The 20,523-nt window shown below is 38.8% G+C and overlaps 3 protein-coding genes across 4 annotated transcripts; all 3 read left to right on the top strand.

Moving 5' to 3' along the window:
• The first annotated feature begins 230 nt into the window (after positions 1-230).
• Positions 231-3,138, top strand: LOC108265578 (ictacalcin-like). Of its 2 annotated transcripts, none has more exons than XM_017468097.3 (3): positions 231-355; positions 2,506-2,651; positions 2,784-3,138. In XM_017468097.3, exons 2-3 carry the CDS (start codon positions 2,514-2,516, stop codon positions 2,922-2,924), a joined length of 279 nt encoding a protein of 92 aa, XP_017323586.1. In that variant the 5' UTR covers positions 231-355; positions 2,506-2,513; the 3' UTR covers positions 2,925-3,138. The 2 variants fall into 2 exon arrangements, with proteins under 2 accessions (XP_017323586.1, XP_017323603.1); XM_017468114.2 differs by having other exon boundaries at positions 256-355; positions 2,509-2,651.
• A 2,233-nt stretch (positions 3,139-5,371) lies between these two features.
• Positions 5,372-7,490, top strand: LOC108265573 (ictacalcin). The gene is made up of 3 exons (XM_017468085.3): positions 5,372-5,508; positions 6,897-7,042; positions 7,175-7,490. The coding sequence occupies exons 2-3, from the start codon at positions 6,905-6,907 to the stop codon at positions 7,313-7,315; spliced, it is 279 nt and encodes a 92-aa protein (XP_017323574.1). The 5' UTR covers positions 5,372-5,508; positions 6,897-6,904; the 3' UTR covers positions 7,316-7,490.
• A 2,904-nt stretch (positions 7,491-10,394) lies between these two features.
• LOC100305037 (ictacalcin) lies at positions 10,395-12,467 on the top strand. The gene is given in 3 exon segments (NM_001200274.1): positions 10,395-10,421; positions 11,876-12,021; positions 12,154-12,467. Coding segments are annotated over 2 exon segments (279 nt in total). The 5' UTR covers positions 10,395-10,421; positions 11,876-11,883; the 3' UTR covers positions 12,295-12,467.
• The last annotated feature ends 8,056 nt before the right edge of the window (positions 12,468-20,523 follow it).

The following is a 20,523-nucleotide window of genomic DNA, read 5'->3' as shown; positions in this document are numbered from 1 at the left end:
AGCTTGTGCAAACACTTGAGCATGTAAGGTCACAAACAGACAAACAGAGTTTCTATGGCAGGTTGAAAGAAAACAAAAACAATGCTGCTTGGCAAACTCAGACATAGGGGCTCAGGATGAAGTGATGTTTTAGCATCTTGGTGAAGCAATCAGGGTGACATCACTTTTATAAGCATAAATGGAGAGGGAGAGAGAAAAGGGGAGGGAGCAGGTTGGCAGACTGGGGTGGAGAAAAGGGCGGAGGGGGCAGAAGGTGTCAGCTGCTGCATATAATGGCCGGTCCATCTCTGTTGGAGTCACTTTCTCCTTCTCCTTCTTCATTTCTGCTGGTCTAGCTCTTAGTGCAAAACTAAACGTGAGTAGAGATTAGTTGAAGAAATTTGTTGTGGGTGTACTCAAGAAAATGTTTTGCAGAACATATGTTTTTCAGATCCTAGTTTGCACTGAATTCAGATTGTTCTTGCTGTTTGTATTGTTTTTCTTTGGGTTTTTTTGTTTGTTTGTTTTTTAGTTGCAATTGTTACTAGTGATTTTCCATTGTAAATAATATTGCTGTTAATTGAGTGTCAGTTTTTATTTTTTTTTTTTTTATGTTCCATGAATACATAGCATACTCTCTTGTTTCCAAGAGAGTATGCTATGTATTCCAAAAAGTTTAATTCATGGACATATTAAGCATCTTATTATTACCTTTTAATTGCTAGTTTAATATTACTTTTTATAAGATTTATTAAAGTCTTGTATTTTACGTAATTATCCTGCATTTGCAGCAGAGAACCCCTGATAATGTGATAATTCCCCTTTCCTATATAATTCCCCCTTACATATAAGCAGAGTTGGGTATAACGTATTACAAAGTAACTTGTTACTGTATTCTAATTACTTCTTTTGATAATGCAGTAATGTAAAATATTACACTTTAAATTTATGTTTTGTTCACTTCTTTAGTACAATGTTGTAATAAAATGGTGTTCTTCTTGTCAACATTGGTAAACTGATAAATATAATATGCTGATTAGAAAAAATATAAATACTAATAGTAAAGGCACAAGCTATTACAACTGTCTGATGTAACCTGTCTGGTTCATCCAATCACATCACAGAATGAAGCACTTTCTTACTCCCCTTAGGCCAATGCTAGGTGTAGCACACTGGGTATTGGTGTTTGTGTGTGTTTGTGTGTGTGTGTATGTGTGTGTGTGTGTGTGTGTGTGCTCAGCATAACCTCCTTCACGCAAACACATAAGATAATTATAAATTCTCCCTCTCTGTATTTGAAAAAGCAATGATCCGGTTCGTTTATTTGGCTGCCTGATTACTAAAGATAATAAAATCTCCATACAGTTGATCCATCGATTGCGTTCAGTAGAGCAAAATGCACAGTGCATGGTCCCTGCGGCCTTTACTGCTCATCTCGTGACCGTAAAAAAAAAAAAATCTGGCTCTTTAATTTCTCTGTGTACTTAAATATACACTGTAAAACCGGATAAGTTCATTTAACTCAAAAAATTTGAGGAAACTATTTACCTCAAAATTTTTAAGTTGATAAATCAATTTCTTTAAGCCAAATACATTTAAATATAACAAGTTTGAGTAAAATGTTATATTTGTTATATTTAAGTGTATTTGGCTTAAAGAAATTGATTTATCAACTTAAAAATTTTGAGGTAACTAGTTTCCTGAAATTTTTTGAGTTAAATGAACTTATCTGGTTTTACAGTGTAGAGAACAGCTAGGGCGTTGGCTATAATCCGCTTGTGTTTACACAAACTGTTTTACTTTACCACTCCTCTTTAGTCCTTCCTCCTTTTTTGCCTATTATTCCATCTCTCCTCCCTCATGGATTAGTTCTGTTTTTTGGGTGAGTCATCCAATCACAGCACAGAAGGATGCACTTTCTTACTCCCCTTAGGCCAATGCTAGGTGTGGCACACTGTGTGTGTGTGTGTGTGTGTGTGTGTGTGTGTGTGTGTGTGTGTGTGTGTGTGTGTGTGTGTGTGTGTGTGTGTGTGTGTGCGTCTGTGTGTCTGTGTGTCTGTGTGTGCTTAGCATAACCTCCTTCACTCAAACACATCAGTTCTTAGACATTTGTTATGTTGAGAAAAAATAAATAGTGGCATTTATAAAATTATAATAAATTCTCCTTCTTTGTATTTGAAACAGAAATGATCCGGTTCATTCATTTGCCTACCGGTTAATGCTAAAGCGCTGATCACTAAAGATAAACTAAACAAAATCTCCATACTGTTGTTCCATAGACTACATTCAGTAGAGCAAAATGCATAGTGCATGGTCCCTGTAGCTTTTACTGCTCATCTCATGACCGAAAAAAAAATCTGCCTCTTTAATTTCTCTTTGTACTTAATGTTTATTTACTACAAACAGGATGAGGCTACACATGTCTTTTATCCACATAGCATGCAAGTTCAGTGAGAAAAATCAATAAATAAATAAATAAATAAATAAGGCATATAAACATTTTATTTGATAATTTTTTCTTTCAAGGAGTCATCATGTCTGATCTGCAAAAGGGCATGGCATTGCTTATCTCTACCTTTCATAAATATTCTGGCAAGGAGGGTGACAAACTTACTCTTACCAAGGGAGAGCTAAAAGATCTGCTCACCAAGGAGCTGGGAGACATCTTCGGGGTAAGATATGCTTTTATACGTTACCGAAGAGATTCATTAGCTTTTATGTTGACAGATTTAGAGATTCTGCACAAATCTGGTGAATTTAAAAATGAAATAATTTTCCATTTCTTTATATGTTTTGGTTAACAGAAGTCCAGCGACCAGGCCAAAGTGGACAAGATTTTTAAGGACCTGGACGCTAATGCTGATGGTGTTGTAGACTTCCAGGAGTATGTCACCCTGGTGGCCTGCCTTACCATGCTCTGCAATAAGCCATTGTCAAAGAAGTAATAAATGGGACTGACCCTTACCAGCCGCAATAGTTCATAAACATACATAACAATTATCTACATAATAGTTTTTTTGTTTGTTTGTTTGTTTGTTTTGATAGAAAGATGGAAACAGAAATATTTGGCATATTACAATGATAAATGAATGAGGCAAATTAAAGTTTGAAATGAACTGTTTTAATAAGTTTTAAATAAAACAGACTGTGTTGATTAAATGTGTGCATGTGTGTGTTTGTGGTCGGGGTAGCAAATGGCAGAACAGCAATTGCATATCTTAAACAAAATATATTTTAATGTAATTAATAAGAAACAGTGAAACTCTTCCACTGATGGACATGAATACATATATCAATCATAATAATAATAATATCCAAAAATGAGTGTGTAGATTTCAAAGTAGATCAAAGGTCAGACATGGGCATTTATTCCATTTGCACAGGGAAAAAAATGTTTAGTTCTGAAATGGTTGCTTCTTTAATCATTATGCATATGTAGAGACACTATATAGTCAAGGCACCCAAAAAGAAAACATTTGGCTCTTATTTGTTGCAGAGATATAGAAAGTAGCCCAAGAGCACTAAAATATTTTTTTCTATATGTGTCATACCCTGCACTGCACATTCTTCAATTACCAGACAGATGAACACTGAAGCCCCACATGCAGCTTACTACCTGCATCTCCCCAAAAAGAAAAGTGCACTGCACAGACAATGAGTTAAAATAGCAGTCTAACTCTTTACCTATTATTAAAGGGAACCCCGACTATGAAGACTTGTATGGTATATTAGATTAACGCTGACATCCGCTATATAAATCCGCTATACAAAAACACTTTAGATGTCAGTTTAAAAAAAAAACAAACAAAAAAAACAATAAAAATCCTTGCACTTGTAGGTCACCGTTTTTCAATAGGTCACCGACTTCCAAGAGTATGCCACCATGGTGGCCTGTACTACCATGCTCTGTAACAAGTCATTGTCAAAGAAGTAATAAATGGGGACTGACCCTTAACAGCCACAATAGTGCATAAACACATACCAATTATCTTTTTTATGCACAGAAAGAAATGTTTGGCATCTTACAATGATAAATGAATGAGGCAAATTAAATTTAGAAATAAACTATTTTAATAAGTCTGAAATAAAACAGGCTGTGTTGATTAAATGTGTGCATGTGTGTATTTGTGGTCGGGGTAGCAAATGGCAGAACAGCAATTGCATATCTTAAACAAAATATATTTTAATGTAATTAATAAGAAACAGTGAAACTCTTCCACTGATGGACATGAATACATATATCAATCATAATAATAATAATATCCAAAAATGAGTGTGTAGATTTCAAAGTAGATCAAAGGTCAGACATGGGCATTTATTCCATTTGCACAGGGAAAAAAATGTTTAGTTCTGAAATGGTTGCTTCTTTAATCATTATGCATATGTAGAGACACTATATAGTCAAGGCACCCAAAAAGAAAACATTTGGCTCTTATTTGTTGCAGAGATATAGAAAGTAGCCCAAGAGCACTAAAATATTTTTTTCTATAGGTGTCATACCCTGCACTGCACATTCTTCAATTACCAGACAGATGAACACTGAAGCCCCACATGCAGCTTACTACCTGCATCTCCCCAAAAAGAAAAGTGCACTGCACAGACAATGAGTTAAAATAGCAGTCTAACTCTTTACCTATTATTAAAGGGAACCCCGACTATGAAGACTTGTATGGTTTATTAGATTAACGCTGACATCCGCTATATAAATCCGCTATACAAAAACACTTTAGATGTCAGTTTAAAAAAAAAACAATAAAATCCTTGCACTTGTAGGTCACCGTTTTAGTTTACGTCACAATACATTTTGGGTAGTGACATCAAATGGTTGCAGAGGTCTTGATTCTCTAGCGACCCTACAGCAATATAAACATGTATTCAGCTGTTTCAATTTGAACCCGAGTGTAACATAATCGAGGAGGCTAATATAGGAGACATTACTCTGAATGTACACCAAAATGAAGACGATCAGAGAGGTGAGGAGGCGAGAGTGGGACAAAATCACTGGTGTCCGTGTAGCAACTGCACGTCTATGCCAACCGAGAACGTTTGTTTTTCAAGGTAAGCATATGTATTAAACTATAGTTTTACGATGAACCGTATTCTAATATCGATCATTTTTAGACATTATTAGCCATCTCGTCATCGTATACTTTATCCTGTTCAAATAGCAACGGCCAGCACACTGCCACCATGTTATGAGCAAATCTGTGCTATCTACACAGCCGCTGTGTTATGACCAAATCTTTGCTAAAACAATGCTGCATGGCAAACTCATACATAGGGGTTCAAGTTGAAGTGATGTTTTAGCATCTCGGTGAAGCAATTAGGGTGGCATCACTTTTACAGGTATAAATGGAGAGGGAGAGAGTAATGGTGAGATAACAGGATGGCAGACTGGGGGGGAGAAAAGGGCGGACGGGGCAGAGGGTGTCGGATGCTGCATATAATGGCCGGTCCATCCCTGTTTGAGTCACTTTCTCCTTCTCCTTCTTCATTTCTGCTGGTCCAACTCTCCGTGTAAAACTAAAGGTGAAATTTTTTTTTTAATTGTTGTAGAGGTGCTCAAGGAAATGTTTTGCAGAATATATGTTTTTCAGATACTAGATTGCACTGAATTCAAATTGTTGTTGCTTTTGTTTAGTTTTTTGCAACTGTTGCTGGTGATTTCCCTTTGTAAATATTATTACTGCTAACTGACTGTTAATGTTTTTTTTTTTATGTTCTGTGAATACATAGCCTACTCTCTCTCTCTCACACACACACACACTCACACACACGCGCGCGCGCGCACACACACACACACACACACACACACACACACACACACACACACACACAATCCCACACATACATAATCTTGTTTTAATTTCCTTAAAACATCTTTGATTAAATTTCTATGACTGTAGAAATCTTTAACCATTGTGCCATTGCCAGAAATGTTTGACAAAAATCTTCTGCAAACACTTGAGCTTGTAATGTCACAGCACACCAAATGATGAAGCATTAATTATTTCAACATTTAATGTAAGCACGCAAAAGTTTTCCATGTGATTTAAAAAAAATATATATGTATGGATAATCCATGTACATATTAAACATCTTCATTAGTACTTTTTAATTACTACTTCATTATTACTTTTCATAAGATTTATTACAGTCTTGTATTTTATAAAATTATCCTGCATTTGCAGCATGGAGAAATCATTAATGATCCCTGATAATGTGATAATATAATTCCCCTTTCCTATGTGATTCCCCCTCACATATAAGGAAAGCTGGGTATGAATATTCCATTTACATAAATATACTGTAGATGACTGACAAATGAAGAAAAAATGTCAAAGCGTCTTAGTATGGCGTTCACTGTTGGGTAATCCACCTAAGACCTGTTTTGATCCTGAACTGCGTAAGCTGATGTACCAACTATTCAGAACTATTTAAACTGGTCGTTCACCCTTGTGATGCTGGTTATGAGTTGGTGATCCAACTTTTAAGTTTAACAGTGGACTAATCTTCATGAAGATATCTGCAGAATCTGAGGGGAGCGTGGTGTTCTGTGGGGAACCAACACACACTTTTGTTCTTTTTGATGATCTTCAACAATATCCAAGAAACACAATTAAGGACCAGCGTGACCTCGTGCATGCCTGCCAGAACATGTACATTGTCAGTGTTAGGTTAATCTTTAGTAAAGTAGCGACTCCTTGAGGTGATAAATATTTTGTTCACCTCTTCAGTACAACGTTGTAATAAACTAGTGTTCTCTTGTCAACATTGGTAAACTGATAAATACAATACGCTGATTAGAAAAAAAACAATAACTAACAGTAAAGGCACAGGATATTACAACTGATGGCAAACTCATGGCAAAAAATAAAGCATATAAACATTTTTGTTTTATCATTTTTTCTTTCAAGGAGTCATCATGTCTGATCTGCAAAAGGGCATGGCACTGCTCATCTCTACCTTTCATAAATATTCTGGCAAGGAGGGTGACAAATGTACTCTTACCAAGGGAGAGCTAAAAGATCTGCTCACCAAGGAGCTGGGAGGTGCATTCGGGGTAAGATATGCTTTTATACGTTACCAAAGAGATTCGTTAGCTTTTATGTTGACAGATTTAGTGATTTTGCACAAATCTGGCGAATTAAAAAATGAAATCCTCTGACATTTCTTTATATGTTTTGGTTAACAGAACTGCAGCGACCAGGCCACACTGGACAAGATTTTTAAGGACCTGGACACTAATGCTGATGGTGTTGTGGACTTCCAAGAGTATGCCACCATGGTGGCCTGTACTACCATGCTCTGTAATAAGTCATTGTCAAAGAAGTAATAAATGGGGACTGACCCTTAACAGCCACAATAGTGCATAAACACATACCAATTATCTTTTTTTATGCACAGAAAGAAATGTTTGGCATCTTACAATGATAAATGAATGAGGCAAATTAAATTTAGAAATAAACTATTTTAATAAGTTTTAAATAAAACAGACTGTGTTGATTAAATGTGTGCATGTGTGTATTTGTGGTCGGGGTAGCAAATGGCAGAACAGCAATTGCATATCTTAAACAAAATATATTTTAATGTAATTAATAAGAAACAGTGAAACTCTTCCACTGATGGACATGAATACATATATCAATCATAATAGTAATAATATCCAAAAATGAGTGTGTAGATTTCAAAGTAGATCAAAGGTCAGACTTGGGCATTTGTTCCATTTGCACAGGGAAAAAAACGTTTAGTTCTGAAATGGTTGCTTCTTTATTCATAATGCATATGCAGAGACACTATATAGTCAAGGCACCCAAAAAGAAAACATTTGGCTCTTATTTGTTGCAGAGACATAGAAAGTAGCCCAAGAGCACTAAAATATTTTTTTCTATAGGTGTCATACCCTGCACTGCACATTCTTCAATTACCAGACAGATGAACACTGAGGCCCCACATGCAGCTTACTACCTGCATCTCCCCAAAAAGAAAAGTGCACTGCACAGACAATGAGTTAAAATAGCAGTCTAACTCTTTACCTATTATTAAAGGGAACCCCGACTATGAAGACTTGTATGGTTTATTAGATTAACGCTGACATCCGCTATATAAATCCGCTATACAAAAACACTCTAGATGTCAGTTTTTTTTAAAAAACAATAAAATCCTTGCACTTGTAGGTCACCGTTTTAGTTTACGTCACAATGCATTTTGGGTAGTGACATCAAATGGTTGCAGAGGTCTTGATTCTCCAGCGACCCTACAGCAATATAAACATGTATTCAGCCGTTTCAATTTGAACCCGAGTGTAACATAAGCGAGGAGGCTAATATAGGAGACATTACTCTGAATGTACATCAAAATAAAGACGATCAGAGAGGTGAGGAGGCGAGAGTGGGACAAAATCAATGGTGTCTGTGAAGCAACTGCACATCTATGCCAACCGAGAACGTTTGTTGTTCAAGGTAAGCATATGTATTAAACTATAGTTTTACGATGAACCGTATTCTAATATCGATCATTTTTAGACATTATTAGCCATCTCGTCATCGTATACTTTATCCTGTTCAAATAGCAACGGCCAGCACGCTGCCACCATGTTATGAGCAAATCTGTGCTATCTACACAGCCGCTGTGTTATGACCAAATCTTTGCTAAAACAATGCTGCATGGCAAACTCATACATAGGGGTTCAAGTTGAAGTGATGTTTTAGCATCTCGGTGAAGCAATTAGGGTGGCATCACTTTTACAGGCATAAATGGAGAGGGAGAGAGTAATGGTGAGATAACAGGATGGCAGACTGGGGGGGGGGGGGGGGGAGAGCGGACGGGGCAGAGGGTGTCAGATGCTGCATATAATGGCCGGTCCATCCCTGTTTGAGTCACGTTTTCCTTCTCCTTCTTCATTTTTCTGGTCTAGCTCTCAGTGCAAAACTAAAGGTGAGTAGAGAAATGTTGAAAGAATTTGTTGTGTGCGCGGTGTAGAAAATGTTTCACATTAACGGCATTTGGCAGACACTCTTATCCAGAGTGCCTTATATATATATCTCATTTATACAACTGAGTAGTTGAGAGTTAAGGGCCTTGCTCAACAGTGGTAACTTGGCAGTGCTGGGATTTGAACTCATGACCTTACAATCAGTAGACCATACATTAATTTAGATGACTGATAAATGAAGAAAAAATTTAAAACGTCTTAGTATGGCGTTCACTGTTGGATAATCCACCTAAGACCTGTTTTGATCCTGAACTGCGTAAGCTGATGTACCAACTGTTCAGAACTGGTTAAACTGGTCGGTCACCCTTGTGATGCTGGTTATAAGCTGGTGAACCAACTTTTAAGTTTAACAGTGGACTAATCTTCATGATGATATCTGCAGAATCTGAGGGGAGCGTGGTGATCTGTGGGGAACCAACATACATATTGGCTCTTTTTGCTAAACTTCAACATTATCCAAGAAACACAATTAAGGTCCAGCGTGACCTCGTGCATGCCTGCCAGAACATGTACATTGTCAGTGTTAGGTTAATCTTTAGTAAAGCAGCGACTCCTTGAGGATCTACATGTTTTTGTTCAGTTCTTTAGTACAATGTTGTAATAAACTAGTGTTCCCTTGCCAACATTGGTAAACTGATAAATATAATGCACTGATTAGAAAAAAAAACACTAATAGTAAAGACACAGGCTATTACAACTGTCTGGTGTAACCTGTCTGGTTCATCCAATCACAACACAGAAAGAAGCACTTTCTTACTCCCCTTAGGCCAAGGCTAGGTGTAGCACACTGTGGATGGATTCAAACACGGGTCGTTAAAGTGAAGTTCAGTTGCTCAGTCACTATGCCATAGGGCAGGGACAGCAAAACAGAGAGTGTGTGGGCTTGAGTGTAAGCAAGGCTGTGGCTCAAATCCAGGTCGACCAGTTAAATGTTTATACATTCCTGGATATGAACAGTTGTGCTGCATTGTTAATAGACTTAAGTAAGCCTATATTTCCCAGTACTACACTTTGGTTATATTTCTATGGGTGTAGTATCTTTAACAATTGTGGCATTGCCTGAAACTACTAACATCTTAGCTTCTGCAAATATGTGAGCTTGTAAGGTCACAAATAGACAATCAGAGTTTCTATGGCAGGTTGAAAGAAAAGAAAACAATGCTGCATGGCAAACTCAGACATAGGGGCTCAGGATGAAGTGATGTTTTAGCATCTCGATTAAGCAGTTAGGGTGGCATCACTTTTACAGGCATCGAAGTGATGACAGGGAGGGAGAGGGGAGAGAGGAAAGGGGAGGGAGCAGGATGGTAGAATGGGGGGGAGAAAAGGGCGGACGGGGCAGAGGGTGTCAGCTGCTGCATATAATGGCTGGTCCATCCCTGTTTGAGTCACTTTCTCCTTCTCCTTCTTCACTTCTGCTGGTCCAACTCTCCGTGCAAAACTAAAGGTGAATTTTTTTTTAAATTGTTGTAGAGGTGCTCAAGGAAATGTTTTGCAGAATATATGTTTTTCAGATACTAGATTGCACTGAATTCAAATTGTTGTTGCTTTTGTTTTGTTTTTTTGCAACTGTTGCTGGTGATTTCCCTTTGTAAATATTATTACTGCTAACTGACTGTTAATGTTTTTTTTTATGTTCTGTGAATACATAGCCTACTCTCTCTCTCACACACACACACACTCACACACACACGCGCGCGCGTGCACACACACACACACACACACACACACACACACACACACAATCCCACACATACATAATCTTGTTTTAATTTCCTTAAAACATCTTTGATTAAATTTCTATGAGTGTAGAAATCTTTAACCATTGTGCCATTGCCAGAAATGTTTGACAAAAATCTTCTGCAAACACTTGAGCTTGTAATGTCACAGCACACCAAATGATGAAGCATTCATTATTTCAACATTTAATGTAAGCACGCAAAAGTTTTCCATGTGATTTAAAAAAAAAAAATATGTATGGATAATCCATGTACATATTAAGCATCTTCATTAGTACTTTTTAATTACTACTTCATTATTACTTTTCATAAGATTTATTACAGTCTTGTATTTTATAAAATTATCCTGCATTTGCAGCATGGAGAAATCATTAATAATCCCTGATAATGTGATAATATAATTCCCCTTTCCTATGTGATTCCCCCTCACATATAAGGAAAGCTGGGTATGAATATTCCATTTACATAAATATACTGTAGATGACTGACAAATGAAGAAAAAATCTCAAAGCGTCTTAGTATGATTTCATGCTGGATACCTCTGTTGTGAGAGGCTCAGAATCAAACAGTGAGAAATGAGTGAAAGAAACACCAGCACCAGCAGTACACTGTTGGGTAATACACCTAAGACCTGTTTTGATCCTGAACTGCGTAAGCTGATGTACCGACTGTTCAGAACTATTTAAACTGGTCGTTCACCCTTGTGATGCTGGTTATGAGTTGGTGATCCAACTTTTAAGTTTAACAGTGGACTAACCTTCATGAAGATATCTGCAGAATCTGAGGGGAGCGTGGTGTTCTGTGGGGAACCAACACACACTTTTGTTCTTTTTGATGAACTTCAACAATATCCAAGAAACACAATTAAGAACCAGCGTGACCTCGTGCATGCCTGCCAGAACATGTACATTGTCAGTATTAGGTTAATCTTTAGTAAAGTAGCGACTCCTTGAGGTGATAAACATTTTGTTCACCTCTTCAGTACAACGTTGTAATAAACTAGTGTTCTCTTGTCAACATTGGTAAACTGATAAATACAATACGCTGATTAGAAAAAAAACAATAACTAACAGTAAAGGCACAGGATATTGCAACTGATGGCAAACTCATGGCAAAAAATAAAGATTATAAACATTTTTGTTTTATCATTTTTTCTTTCAAGGAGTCATCATGTCTGATCTGCAAAAGGGCATGGCACTGCTCATCGCTACCTTTCATAAATATTCTGGCAAGGAGGGTGACAAATGTACTCTTACCAAGGGAGAGCTAAAAGATCTGCTCACTAAGGAGCTGGGAGGTGCATTCGGGGTAAGATATGCTTTTATACGTTACCGAAGAGATTCGTTAGCTTTTATGTTGACAGATTTAGTGATTTTGCACAAATCTGGCGAATTAAAAAATGAAATCCTCTGACATTTCTTTATATGTTTTGGTTAACAGAACTGCAGCGACCAGGCCACATTGGACAAGATTTTTAAGGACCTGGACACTAATGCTGATGGTGTTGTGGACTTCCAAGAGTATGCCACCATGGTGGCCTGTACTACCATGCTCTGTAACAAGTCATTGTCAAAGAAGTAATAAATGGGGACTGACCCTTAACAGCCACAATAGTGCATAAACACATACCAATTATCTTTTTTTATGCACAGAAAGAAATGTTTGGCATCTTACAATGATAAATGAATGAGGCAAATTAAATTTTGAAATAAACTATTTTAATAAGTCTGAAATAAAACAGGCTGTGTTGATTAAATGTGTGCATGTGTGTATTTGTGGTCGGGGTAGCAAATGGCAGAACAGCAATTGCATATCTTAAACAAAATATATTTTCAATGTAATTAATTGAAACAGTGAAACTCTTCCACTGATGGACATGAATACATATATCAATCATAATAATAATAATATCCAAAAATGAGTGTGTAGATTTCAAAGTAGATCAAAGGTCAGACTTGGGCATTTGTTCCATTTGCACTGGGAAAAAAACGTTTAGTTCTGAAATGGTTGCTTCTTTATTCATATTGCATATGCAGAGACACTATATAGTCAAGGCACCCAAAAAGAAAACATTTGGCTCTTATTTGTTGCAGAGATATAGAAATTAGCCCAAGAGCACTAAAATATTTTTTCTATATGTGTCATACCCTGCACTGCACATTATTCAATTACCAGACAGATGAACACTGAGGCCCCACATGCAGCTTACTACCTGCTTTTCCCCAAAAAGAAAAGTGCACTGCACAGACAGTACCTAACAAGTTAAAAAAAAAAAAAAAGGTAAATATGACAATGAGTAAAAATAACAGTCTAACTCTTTAACTATTATTAATAATGTGTTCAACAAGTTAAATGTTTATACATTCTGGTGTATGAACAGGTGTGCTGCATTTTTAATACACTTAAGTAACCCTATATTTCTCAGTACTTAACTTTGGTTAGATTTCTATAGGTGTAGAAATGTTTAGCCATGGTGCTGTTCTCTGAATGTTTAACAAGGAGCATTTGCAAATACATGAGCTTGTAAGGTCACTGTCATAAATGGAGGTTAGGATGGATGCAATTGCAATTAAGAGCTTTAATGAAGATAGTAATATCCAGAGGGCAAGGCAAAAGACAAAGACAGGCAGTGGTCAGGCAATCTGGCTAACAGGCTAGAGCAGGTAAGGATAGAAATCAAGGTCAAAGGAGTAAACAAAGTCAAAACTCAGGTTAACAAACACTAGATTGAGGCTTGTACACCAAATGACGAATCATTGGTGAGGAACAGATAAGCCTTGAAGTAAATTAAAGTAAATAACACTTAATATTTGGTTGCATATCCCTTGCTTGCAATAACTACATCAAGCCTGCAATTCACTGACATCACCAAATTGTTGGTTTCTTCTTTTGTGTTGCTTTTCCAGGCTTTTGCCGCAGCCTCTTTCCATTGTTGTTTGTTTCATTAGGTTTCTCTTTTCGGTCTCCTCTTCAGGATGTGAAATGCACGCTCCGTGAGTTAAGGTCTAGGCGACTGAATTGGCCAGTCTAAAACCTTTCACCTTTCCCCCAACAAAAACCTTTGTTGAGTTGGCAGTGTGTTTTTGATCACTGTCTTGGTGCATGTTGAAGTTCCCCCTATTTAAGTTAGATGCATTTCTCTGTAAACTGGCAGACTGAATGTTTCTGTAGACTTCTGAATTCATTCTGCTGCTACCATCATGAGTTACATCATCAATAAAGATTAGTGAGCCTGTTCCAGAAGCAGCCATGCAAGCCCAAGTCATGACGCTACCTCCACCATATTTCACAGATGAGCTTGTGTAGTAGAAATTTGATATATTATGCATTTCTCTCCCAGTATTCTGTACTTTTTAAATCCTGAAGTTATTATATGTCTTATTGTTCCTCCTGCAGAAGTTAGAAAAATACAGAATGTGCATGTACGCAAAGGTTTGATAATGCCATCCCTATTTTAAAGAATCAAGATGCTTGTTAGAGAAGAATCACCAATGTTCAAAGATGTGTATGTGTTAGTTGCTAAAGGACTCTCTTTATACACTTATCACACAACAGAGAGATCAGCAATTGAGAGTCTTTTTTAGTGTCCCTTGCAGTTCCCCAGCTCCTTTTCTTTTTGTTAGATAGGTAAGAGAGAGTAAAACAACTATTATGGGATGTGAAAGGAAGACTATAATGATGAAGAATAACTCATTTCATATGGCAACAAGAAGGAGGATCTATGTTAATCAAGTTTGTTATAACCAATGATGTATTTTACTCATTGTACTCTATATCATGAATAATTCATTTATGTCTCTATGAATATCCATGGTCAGTTCGGAGTCCCTCGCAGTGCTCTGAGGTATGGTACGGTAGGTAACGTAAGAGTGGCTCCCCTGGCTTGTGAGCAATTGCTGATTTAATAAATTATGTTAACTGGACTCTCCATGGAATTTTTAATTTAAACAACAGCTTGTATGTTTTGGAACATGAGCATATCCTTTCTTTCTCTGCACTTTGGCCTTTCCATCACTTTAGCAGAGATTAATCTTGGTTCCAGAACTTTGGCTCATATCTGTATTACTGATGATCAGTGGTTTAGAGTTTTTTTAAGAACAGGCAATACAAATGCCAAAGCAAAAGGCATAAACAAAGACAGGCAAAGATCAGGCGATCAGCAAACAGGTATGAAGTAGGCAAGGCATACTAGAAAGGCAACTTGTTGTAAAATGGAGCGTAAATTGCACCTTACTAGCTTGAATGTCTACTATCAAGCGTGGAAGGATCTTCTGGGTGATTACAGAGCATTAATCGAATCTGAAAGATCATCTTATTTCTCTCAGACTATTGCAAACAATCAAGGAAATCCCAGACACTTGTTCCAAACCATAAAGAGATTGCTTCAAGTTAATGCTGTTACCACCTTGCCTGTTTCTCAGCAGCCATGTAATTCTTTTCTTCAGTTTTTTAATTCTAAGATTGATAATGTTTGCAAACAAATTTCTGTCACATCTGACTCCACCACTTCACTCCATCCATCTGGGTTTGCTGGTGTTTCTTTCACTCATTTCTCACTGTTTGATTCTGAGCCTCTCACAACAGAGGTATCCAGCATGAAATCAACCACTTGCTTGCTTGATCCTATTCCCACAAGCCTATTTAAATTTTGCTTCCATTTTTGGTCTCATACTATCCTTAGTATTATAAATGATTCATTGGAGACTGGGCTTGTTCCAGCAGTATTAAAGATTGCTGCTGTTACAGTTGTGCCAAAGAAAGAAAATGTTGCTGTGGTTGATTTTAACAATTTTCGTCCCGTCTCAAATCTTCCATTTTTGGCAAAAATACTTGAATGTGTTGTTGCCTCTCAATTGAGTAATCATCTTATAATTAATAACCTCTTTGAACCCCTTCAGTCAGGTTTTTGTAAATTTCCCAGTACTGAAACAGCGTTGGTCAAAGTTACCAATGACTTGTTGATGGCCTCTGATTCTGGAGCTACTTCCATTCTCATTCTTCTTGATCTTAGAGCCACCTTTGATACTGTTGATCATGGTCTTTTACTTACCCGCCATGAAAGTGTTTTTGGTGTGTCCGGACAGTTTTAAACTGGTTTAAATCCTATTTAACTGACCGTTCCCAGTTTATTTCTATGGGTGGTTACAGGTCTGACACTAGCTCTGTGATCACTGGTGTTCCTCAGGGATCAGTTCTAGGCCCTTTACTTTTCAATATCTATTTATCTCCTCTTATGCATCTGCTGTGATCATTCGCCCTCCATTATCACTTTTATGCTGATGATACCCAAATCTACATTCACTCAAAATCTGATAAAAACCTTGATGGTTGTTTTCTTTCTGACCGAATTTCTGAGATAAAAACATGGATGAATAAAAATGTTCTGTGCCTGAATAGCAATAAACCCGAAGTTATGCTTATAGGTTCCCGTCATCAAATTCTCAAAGCTGGTCCACTGTCTCTGTTTGATGATGGCTCTGTTCTAGAGACTCAAAATAAAATGAGGAACCTTGGAGTCATTTTTGATACCAGAGTTACATTTGATTCTTTTGTTCAGAGCACTGTTAAAGCATCCTTTTTTCACCTCAGAAAAATAGCAAGATTGCACCCTATGCTAAAGTTCTCTGTAGCTGAAAAACTGATAAACTCATTCGTTGTCACTCGGATAGATTACTGTAATGCCCTTTTAGCCAGAGTTTCTAAATCCACACCCAATAAGCTCCAATATGTACAAATCTCTGCTGCCAGGATCCTGACTGGGACCAGGAAATGCAATCATATTACTCCTGTTCTGGAGTTCTTGCACTGGCTCCCAGTCAGGTTCCGTGTCGATTTTAAAATTATGATGCTGACATACAAAGCATTACTTTGGTTGGCTCGTCATTATTTATCTGCTTTATTAATCCCTTACAAAAAAAAACTACATAAATGTAAAAGTATGGTGTACACTGTTGTATAATCCACCTAAGACCATTTGAATCTTGAACTGCTTAAGCTGATGTGCCAACTGTTCAGAACTGGTAAAACTGGTCTTTCAGGCTTCTGATGCTGGTTATGAACTGGTGAACCAACTTTTAAGTTTAAAAGTGGACTAATCTTCATGATGATATCTGCAGAATCCAAGGCAAGAGTCATGATCAGTAGGGACCCAACACACATTTGTTCTTTTTGCTGAACTTCAACAAAATCCAGGTCCTGCATGACCTCTTGCATATCTGTCAGAGCATGTACATTGTCAGTGATAGGTTAATCTTTCAAGTAGGCACTCTTTGAGGCAATACCTGTTTTGTTCACTTCTTTATTACAATGATAGCACATACGTGTGGAGGTGGGGGCATGGTCGAGCACCGTTTTGTGAATGGAGGGTGGAGCCAGGAATAGTGAGTGGCAAGGACCTGCATCTGTGTGGGATTTTTCTAACTAGTGTTCTGTGTTTCAGTGAGTGGCAGCAATGAAAAAAAGGGGAGAGACAAAAGCCACAAGAGAGAGAGATGAGCAGCACAGAGCCATGTGTGTGTGTGTGTGTGTGTGCGTGTGTGTGCGTGTGTGTGTGTATACATGTGCATAGGGACGTAGAATCGCTGAGAAGTGAAGGAAAAAGAAATCAGAAAAATGAAGATCCCTTTTTGAGTTGCCCAAAGCCTGCCTACCATTTCCCCATTTCCATGGCCACCACAACCACCTTCAAGCATGCCGCGGAGGTATGACACTGGCCACTTACTGCCTCTACTGTCAGGGGAGCTGAGGATGTAGTTGACCTAGTGGTCGAGCAAGTCGTCACCTGGCTACCAGAGAGGGTGGAAAAATGGGTCCAGTACCACAGTCTGGCGTCACTAGAAGAGGAGGTTCAACTGGTGGAGGACCACTTTGCAGCATACCTGGAAGCAGGTGAGCCCCCCTCTGCTCCCTTCTCTCTCTCTCTTTTTTCCCTTTTCCCTCCCTGTCCTTGCACTTCAGAAGCAGGCAACAGTTCCCCCAAAATCAGATACCCAAACCTGGGTTTTCCCTACCCCTCCATCGCCCCATTTTTGTTCCGCCCCAAGACCCCCCCCGGGGTCGGCACTGGGTGCAACAGGTATAGGTGAGGTGTGTGCTTGGGGATATGCATGAATACTGCCTAGTGGCCTTCACTATCAAAATCCAGGGACAAAACCATAAAAAAAGAGGCGCTGGTTAATCTCCGACTCACGTATCCACTGATTTTAGGAACAAATTGGCCAGCATTTCAGACATTGAGAGGACTGTGTAGTGTTTTGTATGGCATTCTGCGAATGTCAGCTGGTGAATCCGCTGGCCATCTCAGCCTGCAGTGTTGTGGAGGCACTCTTCAAAATTATTTCCCGAGTTGTCCCAGGAATGATCAAGGCAGATGGTTTGGTCTGGTTCTGTGTGAACTTTAGAAAAGTCAGCGAGGTGTCTAAATTTGAAGTGTATCCAATAACCTGCATTGACAAACAAACAAACAAATCGGTCAGGTGTGACTCATTTTTATTCAATACTAGATTTGACACAAAGATATTGGCAGATTCCCTTGTAGGTTTCTGGGGCTGGCTGGCTATTATCATAGGTTTCTGCATAATTATTTGGATTTCACAAGCCCGCTTATGTGGAGGTGAGGGGGTGTCGACCGCTGGTTTGTGAATGGAGGGTGGAGCTTGGAAAAGAGAGTGGTAAGGACCTACACCTGTGTGGTGTGGGATTTTTGAGTGTTCTGTGTTTCAGTGAGAAGGATAAAAAGGAGAGAGACAAGAGCCATGAGAGAGAGCTGAGCAGCACAGAACCGTTTGTGTGTGTGTGTGTGTGTGTGTGTGTGTGTGTGTGTGTGTGTGTGTTCGTTCTTTCTGGCCATTTGGGAATTAGGAAAATCTATAGCAGAGTTTTGAGGTATTTCTTCTGGCCTGGTCTAAAGTCAGATGTTGCTACCTATTGTCAGTCATGCCATTTCTGCCAACTGATGGGTAAGCCAAACCAAACCATACCTCCCACTCCATTACATCCCATCCCAGTCATAAGTGAACCATTTGAATGTATCATTATTGATTGCATTGGACCATGACCAAAGTCTAAATCGGGTCACCAGTATATACTTACCATAATGTGTGCTTCTACACGATACCCAGAGGCTATAACGATGAGAAGCATTCAAACTAAAGGTATAGTGAAAGAATTGATAAAATTCTGTTCTACTTTTGGTTTACCAATAATTATTCAAACGGATCAAGGTTCCAATTTCACAACCACATTGTTCTCACAAGTTCTGTGTGAGTTAGCAGTTAAGCACTAATTATCAAGCGCTTATCATCCTGAGTCACAAGGCACGCTAGAAGGTTTCCATCAGACACTCAAATCTATGCTATGTGTATTCTGTGTAGAAACGGGAAAAGACTGGGATGATGGATTGCTGACGTTAATGTTTGCTGCGCGTGAGACATACAGGAATCACTGAGATTTAGTCCAGCTGAATTAATTTTTTGGTCACACAATACGTGGACCATGAAGACTGTTTCGGGAGCAATTATTGAAAGAAACCTCTACACCGGTGTCAATGCTTGAATATGTGAGTAGAGTACGTGAACACTTCCATAGGGTATGTGGAATGGCAAAGACAAATTTGGCTGAAAAACAAAAACAAATGAAGCAATGATTTGACAAAAATAGTGTAACTCGGAGCTTTCAAATAGGAGACTCAGTTTTGGTACTGCTTCCCATTCCTGGTTCGATATTGCAGGCAAGGTTTTCTGGACCCTACATTATAGAACAGAAGTTGAGTAGTACAGACTATGTTTTTGGTACCCCAGACCATAAAAGAAAACCCATGTGTGTCATGTCAATATGCTTAAGGAGTATGTGAAGAGAGCAGATAGTGCTAAAGCAGAGTCTCTGCCTGTTGCCATTGTAGTGCAACAGCCCCCTGCTCTGGAGTGTGAGGATAATGGATGGGTTGGCAGTCATAGTGATACTGGACTGCCCAAGCTCTCTAACTCTGAAATATTAAACAATAATAGTGAATGGTTTAATGATCTCTGTCATTCTCAGCGAAGAGATGTTGTGTGGTTGATCAAACGTTTCCCTTCTCTCTTCTCAGATAATCCCACTCAGACTAACGTTCTGTTTCATGACATTGTGGTTTTGGAGTTACCCCCATTCAACATGATCCATTTCGGGTTAACCCTGCTAAGAGAGAGGAAATGAGGAAAGAAGTAAATCACATAGGTATTGTGGGTATCCTAGGAACTGTGCCTCAGTCAGCTCTAGGTGGCATTTTTTGGGTTGGCTTTCAGCCTGGCTCCTTCAGGACCTCCCAAAGGTGGAACAGGGGATCCGACCAAGTGGAGGAGTCTATGACCACATCATCCAGGTAGGCGGCTGCGAATGTACGATGGAGTCTCAGGACAATGTACATCAGCCTCTGGAACATTGCAGGCGCTCTGTGTAGCCCAAAGGGGAGAACCAAGTACGGCCAGTGGTCGTTTGCCATGCTGAAGGCTGTCTTCAGTGTTGCCTCGGGGGCCAGCACTACTTGCCAGTAACCTTTTGTCAGGTCCAGTGTGGATATGAACCAAGCTCTCCCCTATCGCACCACTAGATCGTCCACTCAGGGGATGGGATAGCTGTCGAACTTGGAGACCTGATTCAGCTTCCGGAAGTCATTCCAGAGGTTCATACTTCCGTCGGGCTTCAGCACAACCATGATGGGGCTGGACCAGGGGCTGGCAGACTCCTCTATGATTTTGTCCCACAGCATCCGGCCGACCTCCTCCTCAATAGCCTTGCGGCAGGCCTCTGGGACACGATAGGGCCGCTGTCTTA

Source organism: Ictalurus punctatus, chromosome 1 (genome assembly GCF_001660625.3).
Source record: "Ictalurus punctatus breed USDA103 chromosome 1, Coco_2.0, whole genome shotgun sequence".
Lineage (NCBI taxonomy): Eukaryota > Metazoa > Chordata > Actinopteri > Siluriformes > Ictaluridae > Ictalurus > Ictalurus punctatus.
The sequence above is the reverse complement of the archived record's forward strand: the minus strand, read 5'-3'. Positions and strand labels throughout refer to the sequence as shown.